Source organism: Giraffa tippelskirchi, chromosome 4, assembly GCF_054371585.1.
Source record: "Giraffa tippelskirchi isolate mGirTip1 chromosome 4, T2T-mGirTip1v1.2.pri, whole genome shotgun sequence".
Taxonomy (NCBI): domain Eukaryota; kingdom Metazoa; phylum Chordata; class Mammalia; order Artiodactyla; family Giraffidae; genus Giraffa; species Giraffa tippelskirchi.
The window spans coordinates 86,761,724-86,778,662 of NC_137278.1; the positions used below are offsets into that span (position 1 = coordinate 86,761,724).

Below are 16,939 nucleotides of genomic sequence, written 5' to 3' on the forward strand. Positions count from 1 at the left end.
GATTTTCACTGTCCTTCCAGTCCACTCCTCCAACCTCATGAAGGATTCCTACTTCCATGTGGCTTAGGCCATTTAACTGAACTATGGCTTGTCCTTATTGCTATGAACTCTGAATTTATTGTCATCTTTTCTTATGCACTGAAGCCTTTGACAACTGTCTTACAGAATTCCTCACCCTCTAATTCTGGTCATCAACTGAGAAGACTTCACTTCTTATGTGAAACTACTCAGCCAACACTCAGGAACCTCCTCTTTGGTGCTTCCCTTCTATTATCCTTCACCCATCTGTGAGCATGGAATTATCACATTATGATAACTCCACTTAAAGCTGTTCTACCTCTAAGATATTAAATTCAGACAATTCTTTCTCAGCCTTCTATATTTCCATCTTAGTTACTTAGTGACTCATCACCAGTTCATTTTATTTCATTGGGACATCCAGTCAATTGAGCCCACTACCACTTACCTACTAAATAGCTCCTGTTTATTTTGACTTTTCTTCCCACCTAGTTTAAATTCCATCCTTCATCCTGCAAACGTTCTTGTCAAAATAGCTGAAACTCTTATGAGAGTCAAAATAGCTGAAACTCACAGTATGACAAGTCAATTTAGGCAATGACATTTAGTGATCGCCTGTGTGAGTGACAGATGCAAAAGTGAAATGAAGAAAGTGTAATGAGAGATGGAGTTTCTAAATAAAGACTACTTAATGAGATGCAGGGAGAAAATGAGATGTGGAGGTGAGGTGTGAAATTAGATACAGTGGTTAGGGTGTATGTGCTGGCAAAAATCAAAGCCTGGATTGTCCTCAATTTTCCACTATGTTCTGTACCTATACTCAGACCACTGGGAAAAATCACACAGTTTGGCAGATAGGTACACTTCAGGTTAATAGTGACAAGTTTAAATGAAAATACTTAGAGAAAATGGTAAGAAAGAATTATATATTGAAACATAGTGTGCAGCAAGAGCAGGGCTTGAATAAAATGCTTGTAGTCTTAAATACTTATATCAGAAGAGATGAAAGGCTGAAAATTATTGTTTCTAATTTAAGAAGCCAGAAAAAGAGTAAACTCAAGATAATAAACATAAGAATATAAATCAATGAAATAGAAGACAAAAATAAATTTAAAGAAAGATTAATAAAGGTTAAAATGGTTCTTTAAAGAGTAACAAAGGAATGGAGATAAAAATTTAGCAAAATTGATCAAGAAAAAGCAGAGCAACATAAATAAGTTCATTAATCAAAGTGGAGACATAGGCACATGAGTGTTTGTAGTGGCTTTATTCATATCACATATCAGATAAAGGACTACTATCTAGAATATATAAAGAACCCCTACAACTCATTGATAAAAAGACAACTCGATAGAGTTTAGAGAAGACAAAGTTTCTAAATAGGCATTTCTCCAAAGAAGATATATAAATGGCTAATAAACATCAGAAAAGATGCTCAGTATCAACAGCCATCAGGGAAATGAAAACCAAAGCCACAGTGAAATGTCTCTTACCATTCACTAGGATGTTTACAATAAAAAAAGGGCAGGTAATAAAAAGTGTTGAAGGACATAGAAAAATTGGAGCCCTCATATGCTGGTGATTGGACTATTTCCTACTTAGGAAAACATTCTGGCACCTCTTCAAAAGGTTAAACATAGACTTACCAATTCCACCCTGAGGAATCCAAGAGAAATGAAAATATATGTCCATACAAAAACATGTACATGCAAAAAAAAAAAAAAAAAACATGTACAGCAATGTTCATCGCATATTTTATAATACCAAAGTGGAAACAACCCAAGTATCCATAACTTCTAAATGGATAAACACAAAAGAGTATTCAGTTCAGTTCAGTCGCTCAGTCGTGTCCGACTCTTTGCAACCCCATGAATTGCAGCACGCCAGGCCTCTCTGTCCATGACCAACTCCCGGAGTCTACCCAAACCCATGTCCATCGAGTCGGTGATGCCATCCAACCATCTCATCCTCTGTCGTCCCCTTCATCTCCCGCCCCCGATCCTATCCAGCATTAGGGTCTTTTCCAATGAGTCAACTCTTCGCATGAGGTGGCCAAAGTATTGGAGTTTCAGCTTCAACATCAGACCTTCCAATGAACACCCAGGATTGATCTCTTTTAGGATGGATTGATTGGATCTCCTTGCAGTCCAAGGGACTCTCAAGAGTCTTCTCCAACACCACAGTTCAAAAGCATCAATTCTTCAGCGCTCAGCTTTCTTCACCATCCAACTCTCACAACCATACATGACCACTGGAAAAACCATAGCCTTGACTAGACGGACTTTTGTTGGCAAAGTAATGTCTCTGCTTTTAAATATGCTATCTAGGTTGGCCATAACCTTCCTTCCAAGGAGTAAGCGTCTTTTAATTTCATGGCTGCAGTCACCATCAGCAGTGATTCTGGAGCCCAAAAAAATAAAGTCTAACACTGTTTCCACTGTTTCCCCATCTATTTCCCATGAAGTGATGGGACCAGATGTCATGATCTTAGTTTTCTGAATGTTGAGCTTTAAGCCAACTTTTTCACTCTCCTCTTTCACCTTCATCAAGAGGCTCTTTAGTTCTTCTTCACTTTCTGCCATAAGGGTGGTGTCATCCGCATATCTGAGGTTATTGATATTTCTCCTGGCAATCTTGATTCCAGCTTGTGCTTCTTCCAGCCCAGCATTTCTCATGATGTACTCTGCATATAAGTTAAATAAGCAGGGGGACAATATACAGCCTTGACGTACTCCTTTTCCTATTTGGAACCAGTCTGTTGTTCCATGTCCAGTTCGAACTGTTGCTTCCTGACCTGCACACAGGTTTCTCAAGAGACAGGTCAGATGGTCTGGTATTCCCATCTCTTTCAGAATTTTCCACAGTTTATTGTGGTCCACACAGTCAAAGGCTTTGGCATAGTCAATAAAGCAGAAATAGATGTTTTTTGGAACTCTCTTGCTTTTTCGATGATCCAGCGGATGTTGGCAATTTGATCTCTGGTTCCTCTGCCTTTTCTAAAACCAGCTTGAACATCTGGAAGTTCACGGTTCACGTATTGCTGAAGCCTGGCTTGGAGAATTTTGAGCATTACTTTACTAGCATGTGAGATGAGTGCAATTGTGCGGTAGTTTGAGCATTCTTTGGCATTGCCTTTCTTTGGGATTGGAACGAAAACTGACCTTTTCCAGTCCTGTGGCCACTGCTGAGTTTTCCAAATTTGCTGGCATATCGAGTGCAGCACTTTCACAGCATCACCTTTGAGGATTTGAAATAGCTCAACTGGAATTCCATCACCTCCACTAGCTTTGTTCGTAGTGATGCTTTCTAACACCCACTTGACTTCACATTCCAGGATGTCTGGCTCTAGGTGAGTGATCACACCATCGTGATTATCTGGGTCGTGAAGATTTTTTTTATACAGTTCTTCTGTGTATTCTTGCCACCTCTTCTTAATATCTTTTGTTTCTGTTAGGTCCATACCATTTCTGTCCTTTATCGAGCCTATCTTTGCATGAAATGTTCCTTTGGTATCTAACTGCTTATTGCCAAATTCAGACTTAAATTGAAGAAAGCAGGGAAACCAGTAGTCCATTTAGGTATGACCTAGATCAAATCCCTTATGAGTATACAGTGGAAGTGACAAATAGATTTAAGGGACTAGACCTGATAGACAGAGTGCCTGATGAACTATGGACAGAGGTTCGTGACATTGTACAGGAGACAGGGATCAAGAAAATCTCCATGGAAAAGAAATGCAAAAAAGCAAAATGGCTGTCTAAGGAGGCCTTACAGATAGCTGGGAAGAGAAGAGAAGCGAAAAGCAAAGGAGAAAAGGAAAGACATTCCCATCTGAATGCAGAGTTCCAAAGAATAGCAAGGAGAGATAAGAAAGCCTTCCTCAGTGATCAGTGCAAAGAAAAAGAGGAAAACAACAGATTGGGAAAGACTAGAGATCTCTTCAAAAGAGTATTAGTCAGCCATAAAAAGGAATGAAGTATTAGAACCTATTATAGCATGGATGAACCTTGAAAATATCATACTAAGTGAAAGAAGCCAGTCACAAAAGACCATATATTGTATGATTACATTTATATGAAATGTCCAAAACGGGCAAATCTATAGTGATGAAAAGTGGATTAATGGTTGCCAATGTTGGGGGATGGGGTGAGAATGACTGCTAATGCTGTGGAGTTCAGTTTTGGGGGTGATGAAGACGTCATGGAATTAGACAGTGGTGTACAACTTTGTGGGTATACTAAAACCCACTATGTTGTTGCTGTTGCTGTTTAGTTGCCCAGTCATGTCTCTGTTGAGACCCCAATCCCATGGATTGAGATTTTTCAGGCAATAATACTGGAGTGGGGTGCCATTTCCTTTCTCCAGGGAATCTTCCCAACCCAGGAACTGAACCCGAGTCTCCTGCCCACATCTCCTGCATTGCAGGTGGATTCTTTACTGCTGAGCCCCTGGGGAAGCCCAAAACCCACTATAGTTATACTTTAAAAGGTTGAATGTTACAGTATGTATATTATATATCAAAAAGACCCTGAAAGTATATCCTAAGCAACTGTATTTTTACAGTACTTGCCAAAACTGTATTTTTAAAAATACAAAAGAATGACAAACTCTAAATCGGAACAGTAGTTTCTGTGGGTCAGGGGGGACAGATGTGTACAACAGGAGGATATCACATAATAGATCCAAGTTTTTATCCATGTTCTTATTCTCAGGTTAAGTGATAGATTCATGAGTGAACAGGTGAAATTAGTGACCTATCCACTTCTGAATCAGTTCAGTTCAGTCACTCAGTCGTGCCTGACTCTTTGCGACCCCATGAACCGCAGCACGCCAGGCCTCCCTGTCCATCACCAACTCCTATGACTATTATCCTCTCCCTCCTTCCCTTCAAGGCCAAAATTTATGTACCCTCAACACATCTCCACTATCTGACCATCTTCTGCTTCCTACTTATTCCAGCTGACTCTACATACTTGCATATGACTCAATGGATATTTTCCCAAAGTGTTTGACTTACCTATGTAAAAGTTGACGCTGAGCACTCTCTCCTTTTCAAAATGTTCTCTTGATTTCCATGCTACCTTGGTTACTTCTCAGTCTCTTTTGCCATGGCAGTTCCTTCACACAGGTGTTAAATGCTCCCAATTTTTCTTAGAACCTGGTCCTAGGTTCTCCACTCTTCTTCCTTAGAAATTACACTTCATCTTAAAGCTTGAATTGCCATGTTTAAATTTTGACTCCCCAAATTTTGTTTCTTCCTGATCAGCAATCTGGGACTATTGAATAGGAATCATTGTGAGCTCAGGGATCTACTGCACCTGTTCTCACTTACTTTTTTAGATGACATAGTTTGATTAAATGTTTGAGGCTGAACTCATAATCTAGCATGTTCTCAAAAAGACAGCCATCACATCTGAACTCCATTATCCAATTTTTTTCTCAAAAAAAGAACCACCACAGACCATACTTATGTTCTAGCTCAGTGGTAAGTTCTGGGCCAAATCACTCTGCCACATGGATCCTCAGAATTTTCCAAGTGCTCGGTTTTGCTTTCTACTTGTAATTTTTTTAATAGCATCTTATTTTTATTGTGTTAGAGATGGTAACTTATGGGGGGTCTCTGAAAAAAACTAAATTTATGAAGTTTGTTTTTCCTGTTCCTTATGTTGCCTCATTTCTTGGGAGCTTTTTGTTCAGCTTTTTGTCTCTTTAGTTCCTTGTTGGTGGAGAAGGCACTGGCGACCCACTCCAGTACTCTTGCCTGGAAAATCCCAGGGACGGCGGAGCCTGGTGGGCTGCCATCTACGGGGTCGCACAGAGTCGGACACGACTGACACGACTAGCAGCAGCAGCAGCAGCAGTTCCTTGTTGGAGGCTGTTCTCAACTGTCTGGTGTTCCTGAACTGTTCTCTTCACATCTTAGAGTGAGGCACAAGTTGGTAGGAAGCTCCCTGCACCTGAGGGAGGGGCTTAGGTTCACAGTGGGTGGTCAGGAAAGAAAAATAGCTTTTCCTGTGTAGGGCCTTTCCTTGGAGGCAGTTCAATTTTCCCTGAGAAGGATCCTTGTCTTTCTCCTGGAGTATATAAGCCCAGTTGCCACTGCTCTGCAAAGTGGGGCTGGAAGGTCTATTGCCTTTGTGTGTTACCAAGACACCCTGACCTACCACAGCATCTATCTTCCATCTAGTTACTTCATTACGTATGTTTTCACACTACATGTAAGCCCAAGGAGACAGAGACCATATGTCCTTTTATGTTATCCCCAGCACCTAGCACAATCCAGGGTACATGGTAGGCACTCAAAAATGTTCGTTAAATGAATAAATGGTAAGAGCTCTGGCTCAGGGGAACTACACGGTGGTCTCTGCCACAGTAGGGCTTTGTTTAGGTTTTAGGAACCCTTCAAGGATCAGACTCCTTCTACCCAGAGAATCTGAGATTCTGCCTGGAATTAGGATCAAGCCACTTGCATTCTCCACAACCCACATACAGTCTACAGAGCTAAATGTCACTGATTCCTCTTCTCTCAGAAGTAGTTTGCTCCTCATGACGACAAAAACACCAGATTCAATGAATAAAATGCATGCCCTCATGGATTACATTGCTTGTTCTTGGTTTGTGTGCTTGTGCACATTTTGGTAATTATCCAAAAATCTAATTGATACCGTTCTTTAAGCCTGGCAGGTAGCCTGTATAAATAGCTTACCCCTTGAGGGTGGGATGGGCTTGAAATTCTTCTTTAAAGTTCCTTTCAGGTGGTGCAATCTTTTCTGGTAACTGAGGAGAAATGAAGTTGCTTTTTGTAGGAGAAGGAGCTTTATATACAGACATGCTAACTGGCACCAGTATTTTGACTGAGCACATACTTTGCTGGGAAGAACCTGGGAAAGAAGCAGAGGAAGAAAGGACTTGAGAATGAGGTTTAAGAAGAGAAAGGAGAAAGCTACGTATGAGGAAGAAAGAAGGGCTCATTATGGGAAGGAGGAAGAAAGGAGAAAGTGAGGCCCTATGTATGAGTGAGGCTGGGCACAGGCTAAGCTGGTGTAAGGAGACCCAGCCACACCTTGGCTTACAGAGCACAGAGCTATATTCCCCTCTCCTGTAACATTCAGGAGTGCTCAGTCCAGGCAGGTGGAGTGGCTTTGCTCTGTGCAGTCTTTCAGACCCAGAAACCTACGTGTTCTCTACTCCTCCGTTTCTTAGGGTGTTACCTTTGACTTCATGGTAATGGCTAGGATATTTACCTTTCCATTGTAGGAGTACTTTTTTTATATATAATTTTAAACATTTATTTGTTTATGGTTGTGCTGGGTCTTTGTTGCTACATAGGCTTTTCTCCAATTGCAGAGAGTGGGGCTACTCTCTAGTTGCAGTAAGCATGCTTCTTCTTGCAGTGGCTTCTCTTGTTGTGGAGAACAGACTATAGGTGTGTGGACTCAGTATTTGTAGCTGGCAGGCTCTTGAGCACAGGCTCAACAGTGGTGGCGTATGGGCTTAGCTGCTCCGAGGCATGTGGGATCTGCCTGGACCAGGGATTGAAACCCTGTCTCTTGCATTGGCAGGCGGATTCTGATCCACTGAGCCACCAGGGCAGCCCTGTTCAGTTCAATTCAGTTCAGTCACTCCGTCGTGTCCGACTCTTCACAACCCCATGGACTCTAGCACGCCAGGTCTCCCTGTCCATCACCAATTCCCAGAGTTTACTCATGTCCATTGAGTCAGTGATGCCCTCCAACCATCTCATCCTGTCATCTCCTTCTCCTCCTGCCTTCCAGCTTTGCCAGCATCAGGGTCTTATCAAATGAGTCAGTTCTTCTCATCAGGTGGCCAAAGTATTGGAGTTTCAACTTCAGCATCAGTCCTTCCAATGAATATTCAGGACTGATTTCCTTTAGGATAGACTGGTTGGATCTCCTTGCAGTCCAAGGGATTCTCAAGAGTCTTATCTAACACCACAGTTCAAAAGCATCAGTTCTTTGGTGCTCAGCTTTCTTTATAGTCCAACTCTCACATCCATGCATGACTATAGGAAAAACCATAGCTTTGACTAGATGGACCTTTGTTGCCAAGTAATGTCTCTACTTTTTAATATGCTGTCTAGGTTGGTCATAACTTTTCTTCCAAGGAGCAAGCATCTTTTAATTTCATGGCTGCAGTCACCATCTGTAGTGATTTTGGAGCCCCCCAAAATAAAGTCTCTCATTGTTTCCATTGTTTCCCCATCTATTTGCCATGAACTGATGGGACCAGATGCCATGATCTGTTTTCTGAATGTTGAGTTTTAAGCCATCTTTTTCACTCTCCTCTTTCACTTTCATCAAGAGGCTCTTTAGTTTTTATTTGCTTTCTGCCATAAGGATGGTGCCATAAGGGCAGTCCCTGGAGGAGGTAGAGTGCCCTATTCTGTAAGGAAATCCCTTAAGAGTTTAAAGAGGGTTAAAAATAACAACCCCAGAACTCTTTATCTTGAGATACTGAAGGAGTTTACTTACTCATGTTTACAGTTTGGAACATTTTATATCCAAAGAAACAATCGTTAGGTAGTGTATGCTTCTCCAGAAGAGGAAATGACCTAATGTTGCCAAAGTCTGACTCCAGTTTTGAAAACAGGTACTGAATATTTCAATTGTATCTCCCACATCTCAATTTTTATACAATCTCCCATTTCTTGGAAAAGTCATGAAAAGAGAAAAAGTATATAATTCATTTATATTGGTTTGCTATAATTGCTATTTATCAGATTCCCTTACACTTTAGGAAAAATATAATTTTTAATTATAATGAACCAGATTTATAATCACTTTTCTAACTACACAGAAAATTCTAATTTCTTTCTTAAGCAAAGCACTGGTCCAAACATATCCATTTCTCTTAAATAAAATTTAAAAAAACCATCTTTTTTTCCAGTTAATGGATTTATTTCTATGTTTTTATTCAGGTGTATTTTTTGAAAAGAATCCTCTGGAAAACTTCCAGCAGTTGGATTTGGCAGGAAATTGTGTGAGCAACGATGGATGGCTTGCCTTCATGAGTGGATTTGAGAATCTTAAGCAACTGGTGTTTTTTGACTTCAGTACGAAAGGACTCTTACCTGATGCATCATTAGTCAGAAAACTTAGCCACGTGTTATCCAAACTAACTTTTCTGCAAGAGGTTCAGCTTGTTGGGTGGCAACTTGATGACGATGATGTCAGTGTTCTTAAAGGTGCTTTTAAACTAGTAACTGCTTAAAGGGTACCCTAAGCCTCTGAATGCTCTGGGGACCCCATTTCTTTCAGCCTGGTGATTTAAAAATCTTTGCTCAAAAGAACTGCCCCAGGTGCCCTGCAGACTTATAAGTAAGAAATGTATGCTTATTGTTGTAAGTTACTGAGATGTTTGGATTCTTTAAATTGTATGATTGCAATAAAGGCCTGGCTAATAAAAAAACGAAACAAAAAACGTTGCTCATATACCTGAAGAGTCTGAAAGTAAACAGCAATCCACTATATATCTAAAAATTATCCTTCTCAACAGCGTATGCCTAACTCACCCCTTCTAAATGTTTTCTTCTTTTACTGATATCAGGATGATGCAGGGAATCATTGCCTTCTTAGCTGTCCTCTTCCATGGAAATCAACTTTCTTAATTTCATCACTCAAATAAAAAGGAGACAGAAAAGAGGAGGATGCCAGGAAAATGAGGCCAAAGAAGAGGAGTAAGTGGGAGGGAGTTTAATTTGATGTCATGTATAAACGGGTGAATTTAACTCAGATGACCATTATATCTACTACTGTGGGCAAGAATCCCTTAGAAGAAATTGAGTAGCCATCACAGTCAAGAGTCTGAAATGCAGTACTTGGATGCCATCTCAAAAATGACAGAATGATCTCTGTCCATTCCCAAGGCAAACCATTCAATACCACAGTAATCCAAGTCTATGCCCCGACCAGTAATGCTGAAGAAGCTGAACAGTTCTATGAAGACATACAAGATATTCTAGAACTAACGCCCAAAAATGATGTCCTTTCCATTATAGCAGACTGGAATGCAAAAGTAGGAAGTCAAGAAACACCTGGAGTAACAGGCAAATTTGGCCTTGGAGTACAGAATGAAGCAGGGCAAAGGCTAATCAAGTTTTGTGAAGAGAACACACTGGTCATAGCAAACACCCTCTTCCAACAACACAAGAGAAGACTCTACACATGGACATCACCAGACAGTCTATACCAAAATCAGATTGATTATATTCTCTGCAGCCAAAGATGGAGCTCTATACAGTCAGCAAAAACAAGACCAGGAGCTGACTGTGGCTCAAATCATGAACTCCTTATTGCCAAATTCAGATTTAAATTGAAGAAAGTAGGGAAAACCACTAGACCATTCAGGTATGACCTAAATCAAATCCCTTATGATTATACAGTGGGAGTGTCAATTAGATTCAAAGGATTATATCTGATAGAGTGCCTGAAGAACTATGGATGGAGGTTTGTGACATTGTACAGGAAGCAGTGATTAAGACTAAGAAAAAGAAATGCAAAAAGGCAAAATGGTTGTCTGAGGAGGCCTTACAAATAGTTGAGAAAAGAAGAGATGCTAAAGGCAAAGGAGAAAAGGAAATATATATCTATTTGAATGGAGAGTTCCAAAGAATAGCAAGGAGAGATAAGAAAGCCTTCCTCAGTGATCAATGCAAAGAAACAGAGGAAAACAATAGAACGGGAAAGACTAGAGATCTCTTCAAGAAAATTAGATATACCAAGGCAACATTTCATGCAAAGATGGGCTCAATAAATGACAGAAATGGTATGGACCTAACAGAAGCAGAAGATATTAAGAAGAGGTGGCAAGAATACACAGAACTGTACCAAAAAATCTTCACAACCCAGATAATCATGATGGGTGATAACTCACCTAGAGCCAGACATCCTGGAATGTGAAGTCAAGTGGGCCTTAGGAAGCATCACTACGAACAAAGCTACTGGAGGTGATGGAATTCCAGTTGAGCTATTTCAAATCCTCAAGGATGATGCTGTGAAAGTGCTGCACTCAATATGCCAGCAAATTTGGAAAACTCAGCAGTGGCCACAGGACTGAAAAAGGTCAGTTTTCATTCCATTCCCAAAGAAAGGCAATGCCAAAGAATGCTCAAACTACTGCACAATTGCACTCATGTCACACACTAAGAAAGTAATGCTCAAAATTCTCCAAGCCAGGCTTCAACAGTACATGAACTGTGAACTTTCAGATGTTCAAGCTGGATTTAGAAAAGGCAGAGGAACCAGAGATCAAATTGCCAACATCCATTGGATCATCAAAAAAGTGAGAGAGGTCCAGAAAAACATCTACTTCTGCATTACTGACTATGCCAAAGCCTCTGACTCTATGGATCACAACAAACTGTGGAAAATTCTTAAGAGATGGGAACTCCAGACCACCTAACCTGCCTCCTGAGAAACCTGTATGCAGGCCAAGAAGCAAGTTAGAACAACTGGACATGGAACAACAGACTGGTTCCAAATCAGGAAACATACTGGTTCCAGTATGTGAAGGCTGTATATTGTCACCCTGCTTATTTAACTTATATGCAGAGTACATCATGAGAAATGTTAGACTGGATGAAGCACAAGCTGGAATCAAGATTGCCAGGAGAAAACCTCAGACACGCAGATGACACCACACTTATGGCATAAAGTGAAGAAGAACTAAAGAGTCTCTTGATGAAAGTGAAAGAGGAGTGAAAAGTTGGCTTAAAACTCAACATGCAGAAAACTAAGATCATGGCATCAGGTCCCATCACTTCATGGCAAAAGATGGGGAAATAATGGAAACAGTGAGAGACTTTATTTTGGGGGGTCCAAAATCACTGCAGATGGTGACTGCAGCCATGAAATTAAAAGACGCTTGCTCCTTGGAAGAAAAGTTATGACCAACCTAGACAGCATATTAAAAAGCAGAGACATTACTTTGCCAACAAAGGTCTGTCTAGTCAAAGCTATGGTTTTTCCTATAGTTACGCATGGATGTGAGAGTTGGACTATAAACAAAGCTGAGCGCTGAAGAATTGATGCTTTTCAACTGTGGTGTTGGAGAAGACTCTTGAGAGTCCCTTGGACTACAAAGAGATCCAACGAGTTCATCCTAAAGGAAATCAGTCCTGAATATTCATTGCAAGGACTGATGCTGAAGTTGAAACTCCAATACTTTGGCCATTTGATGTGAAGAACTGACTCATTTGAAAAGACTCTGATGCTGGGAAAGATGGAAGGTGGGAGAAGACAGAGGATGAGATGGCTGGATGGCTTCACCAACTCAATGGACATGAGTTTGAGTAAACTCCGGGAGTTGGTGCTGGAGAGGGAGACCTGGTGTGCTGCTGTCCATGGGGTTGCAAAGAGTCAGACTCTACTGAGCAACTGAACTGAATTGATAAATAGTTCTGGTATCTGGTCATTTCTATCAGATACTTGAAGGGGGACTCCTGTTTTTCCTTGTATTCCCTTCAGTCTCAAGAATAGCAGGTGACCAAAATTTATATACTATATGCACATTTACTTAGTACAGTGCAAGGCATGTACTATACTCCTGACAAGCATTTGCTGAATGTGAGATAAAGTTACCAATAAATAGCTATTGAAAGAAACAGGCCAAAATTATTTAAAAGCAGAGAGCAAAGTCCATGTATGTTCTTTATTCAAATAGTTTAATTCAAACAATTTGGAATGTAAAAGTATTTTCTTGTATAAAAAGCAGATCACGCTTCCCCCCCCCGCCACAAAATCAGCAATCTTTAGTTAAGCAAAAAATTGGCAGTTTATGAGTAGCTCAATCAGATGCTTGAATGAGTAGCTAAACCAGTTGCTGATACATGTATGCAATTCCATCTGTAACTTCAGAGATTAAAGAAGAAAAAATGGACCCCATTCTTTTGTACCCTGTGAAAGGTAAGAGTACCTTGTCCTAATCTTTTCCCCAACATTTCCAAAAATAATCCTTCCTCACAGAGAAAGAAGTCTAAGAAAAATCTGTTTAAGCCAAACAGATTTAAGTCGAGGCAACTCTGAAATACACAAAAACCAAATATCAGCCTGTAGTTTACCCTCTGTTCTCATGGCACCTCAAATTAATGGCTTGGGTGTTGGCATAGGTAACACTTGGCCTGTATGTTGAGGTAGTGACTAAAAAGAAATTCTGGGTACAATATTCTATTTCACAAGTGGAGATATTTTCTGCAGATTTAGTAATACAGTTTTAGAGCTGAAAGTTTACAGATCAACTACTTCATTCCCCACCCTAACTTTACAGATGAGAAACCTCAGAGGAGTTAAATGACTTACCCATGGTTATAAAACTACTTAAACAGTGGCAGCATCAGGACTGGAATCCAAATCTGTTGTCTTCCAGCCCAGTGTTTTCTCCCATTATAATACAGTAATTTCTCAAACAAGATTAATCACACTCCATGGGACTTGCTCTTAATCACAAACCATGGGTCAAGTTTTCAACTCAAACTTGCTTCTCAGTCTAGCTTCATGTAACTCCATGGCAAGATTTACCAGTCAGGCTACTAAATCTAGGCTTACGCTGGCCAAGTTTCTTATTTTCATATCCAGAACCTGGCCAAAGGTTGACAAATAAGACTTCTTTATATAATAATGCCTGGAGCGATGCCACCTGCAGCAGTTGGCATTCAAATTTCAGCAAGTAGAGCCAACCCTTTGAGAACCCATATGCAACTTCTCAAGTAGTATAGTCGGGTATCAAAGCACCTTTGGAAGGACAACAGAACAGATGTAACCTCTGAATGAGTGTTGAGGAAACAGGCATGGAAACCTTGCACAGAACTGTGTTTAGTACTCGAGCACTTTAAAAATCCCCTGGAGATGGAGAAGACATGCATAGCGTGGCAGCACATACCTCTTAATCATCATTCAGTACAAGGCAGTTCTTCAGATTTCACACATGACCCAAATTCACATTTAGATGAGATCAATGGAGGAAAAATCACCCTGTAACAGTAGACCAATAATAGGTATAGTAATAGTTGGAGGATGCAAGACAAATGTCAAGGAACAGGTTGCCTTATCATATTTATGTTTCACTTTCCCCAGCAGTTAAGGTGGCGTGAGCTTTATTTGTTCAGCAGGTCAAATGCCTGAACAGGGCCGCAAATGTCAAAGACAATGATCAACTCCTCATCAAGCAAAAATTACTCGGGACATGGTCACTTACTATCACAGCGTGACTACAATTCTACTTGACAGAGATGGCTTCTTAGATGTTTATTACTCCACTGTAAAGAAACAGGAATTTAGGAGGGTTGCTTATATTTAAAAGAGGATGAGTTGATTGAAGAAAGTTGCAAACTTAAAAAAAAAAAAAAACTTCTCTAGATAGTTGCTGATGGGTGGAAATGTCACAAATCTCCAGAAGTACTGGATTTTAGAAAAGCTGAATCCACTCTCAAAATCCATTTTTAAAACCTAAGTATAAAATGCATGATAAAACGAGAAAAAAAAATCATAGGTAATTTGTGACTGTTGCTTGTTATAATTTTTATAAGTAATACTGGCCATGTTGGAAAGTCCTTAACATTTGCATTTGGAAAATAATTTAAAAATAAAATAATCTACATGATTCTCACACTTCATTATAAATGTTAATAATTCACTATTTTCAATAAAGCAAAACAAAATAAGTTAGAAACTACCTACTGCAGATCTAACCAATACTATAGTCTATAAACCTAAGGTGCACTAGGTTTTGGCAAAATTATATAATTTAAATTCAAATTGTTCATGCAACTTTGAAAAAAGGATCAAAAAGTACTACTATGTATAGAATTCCACATATTTTGGTAATGTATGTGATACTTTGTTAATAAAATGAAAAATTAAAGTCAACCAATAAAAAGGTTACAAATAGGATAAAAATCTATCATTATGTCAGTATTTAATTAAATGTAAGACTGAAAACTGGGATTCCTTCACTGCGTATCACTTGAGGATAAGATGTTTATTTAACCAAAATAAGACATTGTGAGAATGATGGGTCACTTACAAATGTATTGAAATTTTTTAACGAGAAAAACTATTAAAAAACTGATAATTAAAAATTTTTAACTGTGCCAGAGAGTAAAATATGTTTCAAACTTTCTGATAAAAATGTTTGCTTTTATTTTGCATACTGCAGGAGGACCTCAAAGAAAAATGTAGCAATTAAGTTTGGAAAATCTATAAAAGAGACTTTTACTTTTAGAATAGACATTTTTTTCCTTTCCTAAAATGTGTACTCAAGAAGCATGTTTATAAATTTCACTGAAGAAAGCATTATATTTTTAATAATGTGACAAATCTACTCCATCAAGTGGTTCTCTTATAAAGGTAATGTTATATCACACTGCAGTCCACTACAAAACCAAAGATAGCAAAATTCAAATTTAGAGAACACGCTTTTTAAAGGAAGCCTATTTAAAGTCTATAACATTTAGAAGGTTCTCACTGCCCCAAATATGTTTTACAAAAATATAGTTTCATTGGTTTCATGAAATGTGAACAAGCCTACTACTCTCTAACATTTAGAGTAAATGATTGAACAGTCGATGCAAAGTGGATTACTAAATAAACTGAAACTCAAGGAGTCAATAGTCCTCATAAAAATAAATTAAATTACAGTACATCATGGTCTTGGTTGTCCAATTCTATTGTTAGTTCCATATCTACTTGGGATATTTGTAAAACCAGTCCTGAATCCCTGGGCTGCTCCAATGCCTGGAACTCCAAGTCCTTGATTAAGCACGCTGCTATAAGGTGTGTGTCCATGATTAAGACCCAAACCATAAGGTCTTGTTTGCGTATTTAGAAGAATAACCGGGCTCACATTTTTTCCAGGGGTGTTAAATGAAAATTCTGGAGGTGGACTACTAGGTTTAGCTGGAGTTGATGTGACAGGGTTTGAATCATCAGTACCCTTCAGAGGAGGCATTGGGATTACGTGATGATCTGAAAAGTTTAGGACATTGGCTGCAACAGGCCCAGACAGTAAGGCAGGCCTGATCCAATCATCCTTGAAAATCTGAACAGTCAGAGTAGATACAAGTGTGTACAGCCTGTTGGTCACATGAGCAAGAACCATTTGTTCATTGGCATCTCGTCGAATTCTCACGTGAACTGATCCAGCCTAAAAGGGACAAAATCACAAGAAAAAGACTCCTTAGAATTATACTACTGAAAATTCCATTAGAAACATTTTATTGATATTCCTTAAAAACTACTTTAGTAGTAATTGTTGATGCAAAGAGTTAATAAAATAATTTATGACTCTAAATAAAATATAATATTAAAATATTAAAAAAAAGAAATCCATGTAGGAGGAAGGCAGGTATGTAGCAATAGGAGGCAGAACACAAATGAAGTATATGGAAAAATGCACTGAAAGGGCAGAGAAGGTAGCTATTATTCCAGTTGAGGAAGACTTCAAAAGAAGATCTGATCTACGGCTGGGGATTAAGTGAAATCTCAAAAGATAGAGACAGGCATTCTAAGCTGGGGCAATAGCAGTTGAAAACATGGCATGTTTGGGCAAGAATAAGCAACATTTCTATATAAAAGAAGTACAGTATTTCAGGGGGCAGAAAAAGAATGAAAGAGAAAAGACAGGAAGAAAAGGAGGAGGAAAGGAGGAAGCAAATAAGGAAAGGAAGAATGTAAAGAAGAAAGAAAGTTCAGGTAATAAAGTTAAAAAGAAAGGCTATCTGTGGGGTTCTAAAAATCATGAATAAGGAGTTTTAGTTGCAGCAATCCAACAGAAGTAAGATAATCAGAGTTCAGAAAAATTACAGTTATGGATAACTGCTAATTATTTAGGAACTGACTAAAACAGTCTAGGTTAGGAATGGAGAGGCCAAGATAGGACAGATATAGTGGGACTACAGAGGGACAAA

At 39.2% G+C, this 16,939-nt stretch overlaps 2 protein-coding genes across 8 annotated transcripts in view; one reads left to right on the top strand and one right to left on the bottom strand.

Annotated features, from left to right (window-relative positions):
* Positions 1–10,656, top strand: part of NLRC4 (NLR family CARD domain containing 4) — a 47,619-nt gene extending 36,963 nt beyond the window's left edge. Inside the window, exon 9 of one of the 2 annotated variants that reach the window (XM_081590299.1) lies at positions 8,957–10,656. In XM_081590299.1, the coding sequence (XP_081446425.1) occupies positions 8,957–9,249 (293 nt within the window). In that variant the 3' untranslated portion in view covers positions 9,250–10,656. The remainder of the gene's footprint in view (positions 1–8,956) is intronic. The other variant, XM_081590300.1, reaches the window with a different exon arrangement.
* A 1,997-nt stretch (positions 10,657–12,653) lies between these two features.
* The window catches only part of SLC30A6 (solute carrier family 30 member 6), a 48,090-nt gene continuing 43,804 nt past the window's right edge, over positions 12,654–16,939 (bottom strand). For all 6 annotated transcript variants that reach the window (XM_081590306.1, XM_081590305.1, XM_081590304.1 and 3 more), the window contains one exon: positions 12,654–16,176. In XM_081590306.1, the coding sequence (XP_081446432.1) occupies positions 15,676–16,176 (501 nt within the window). In that variant the 3' untranslated portion in view covers positions 12,654–15,675. The remainder of the gene's footprint in view (positions 16,177–16,939) is intronic.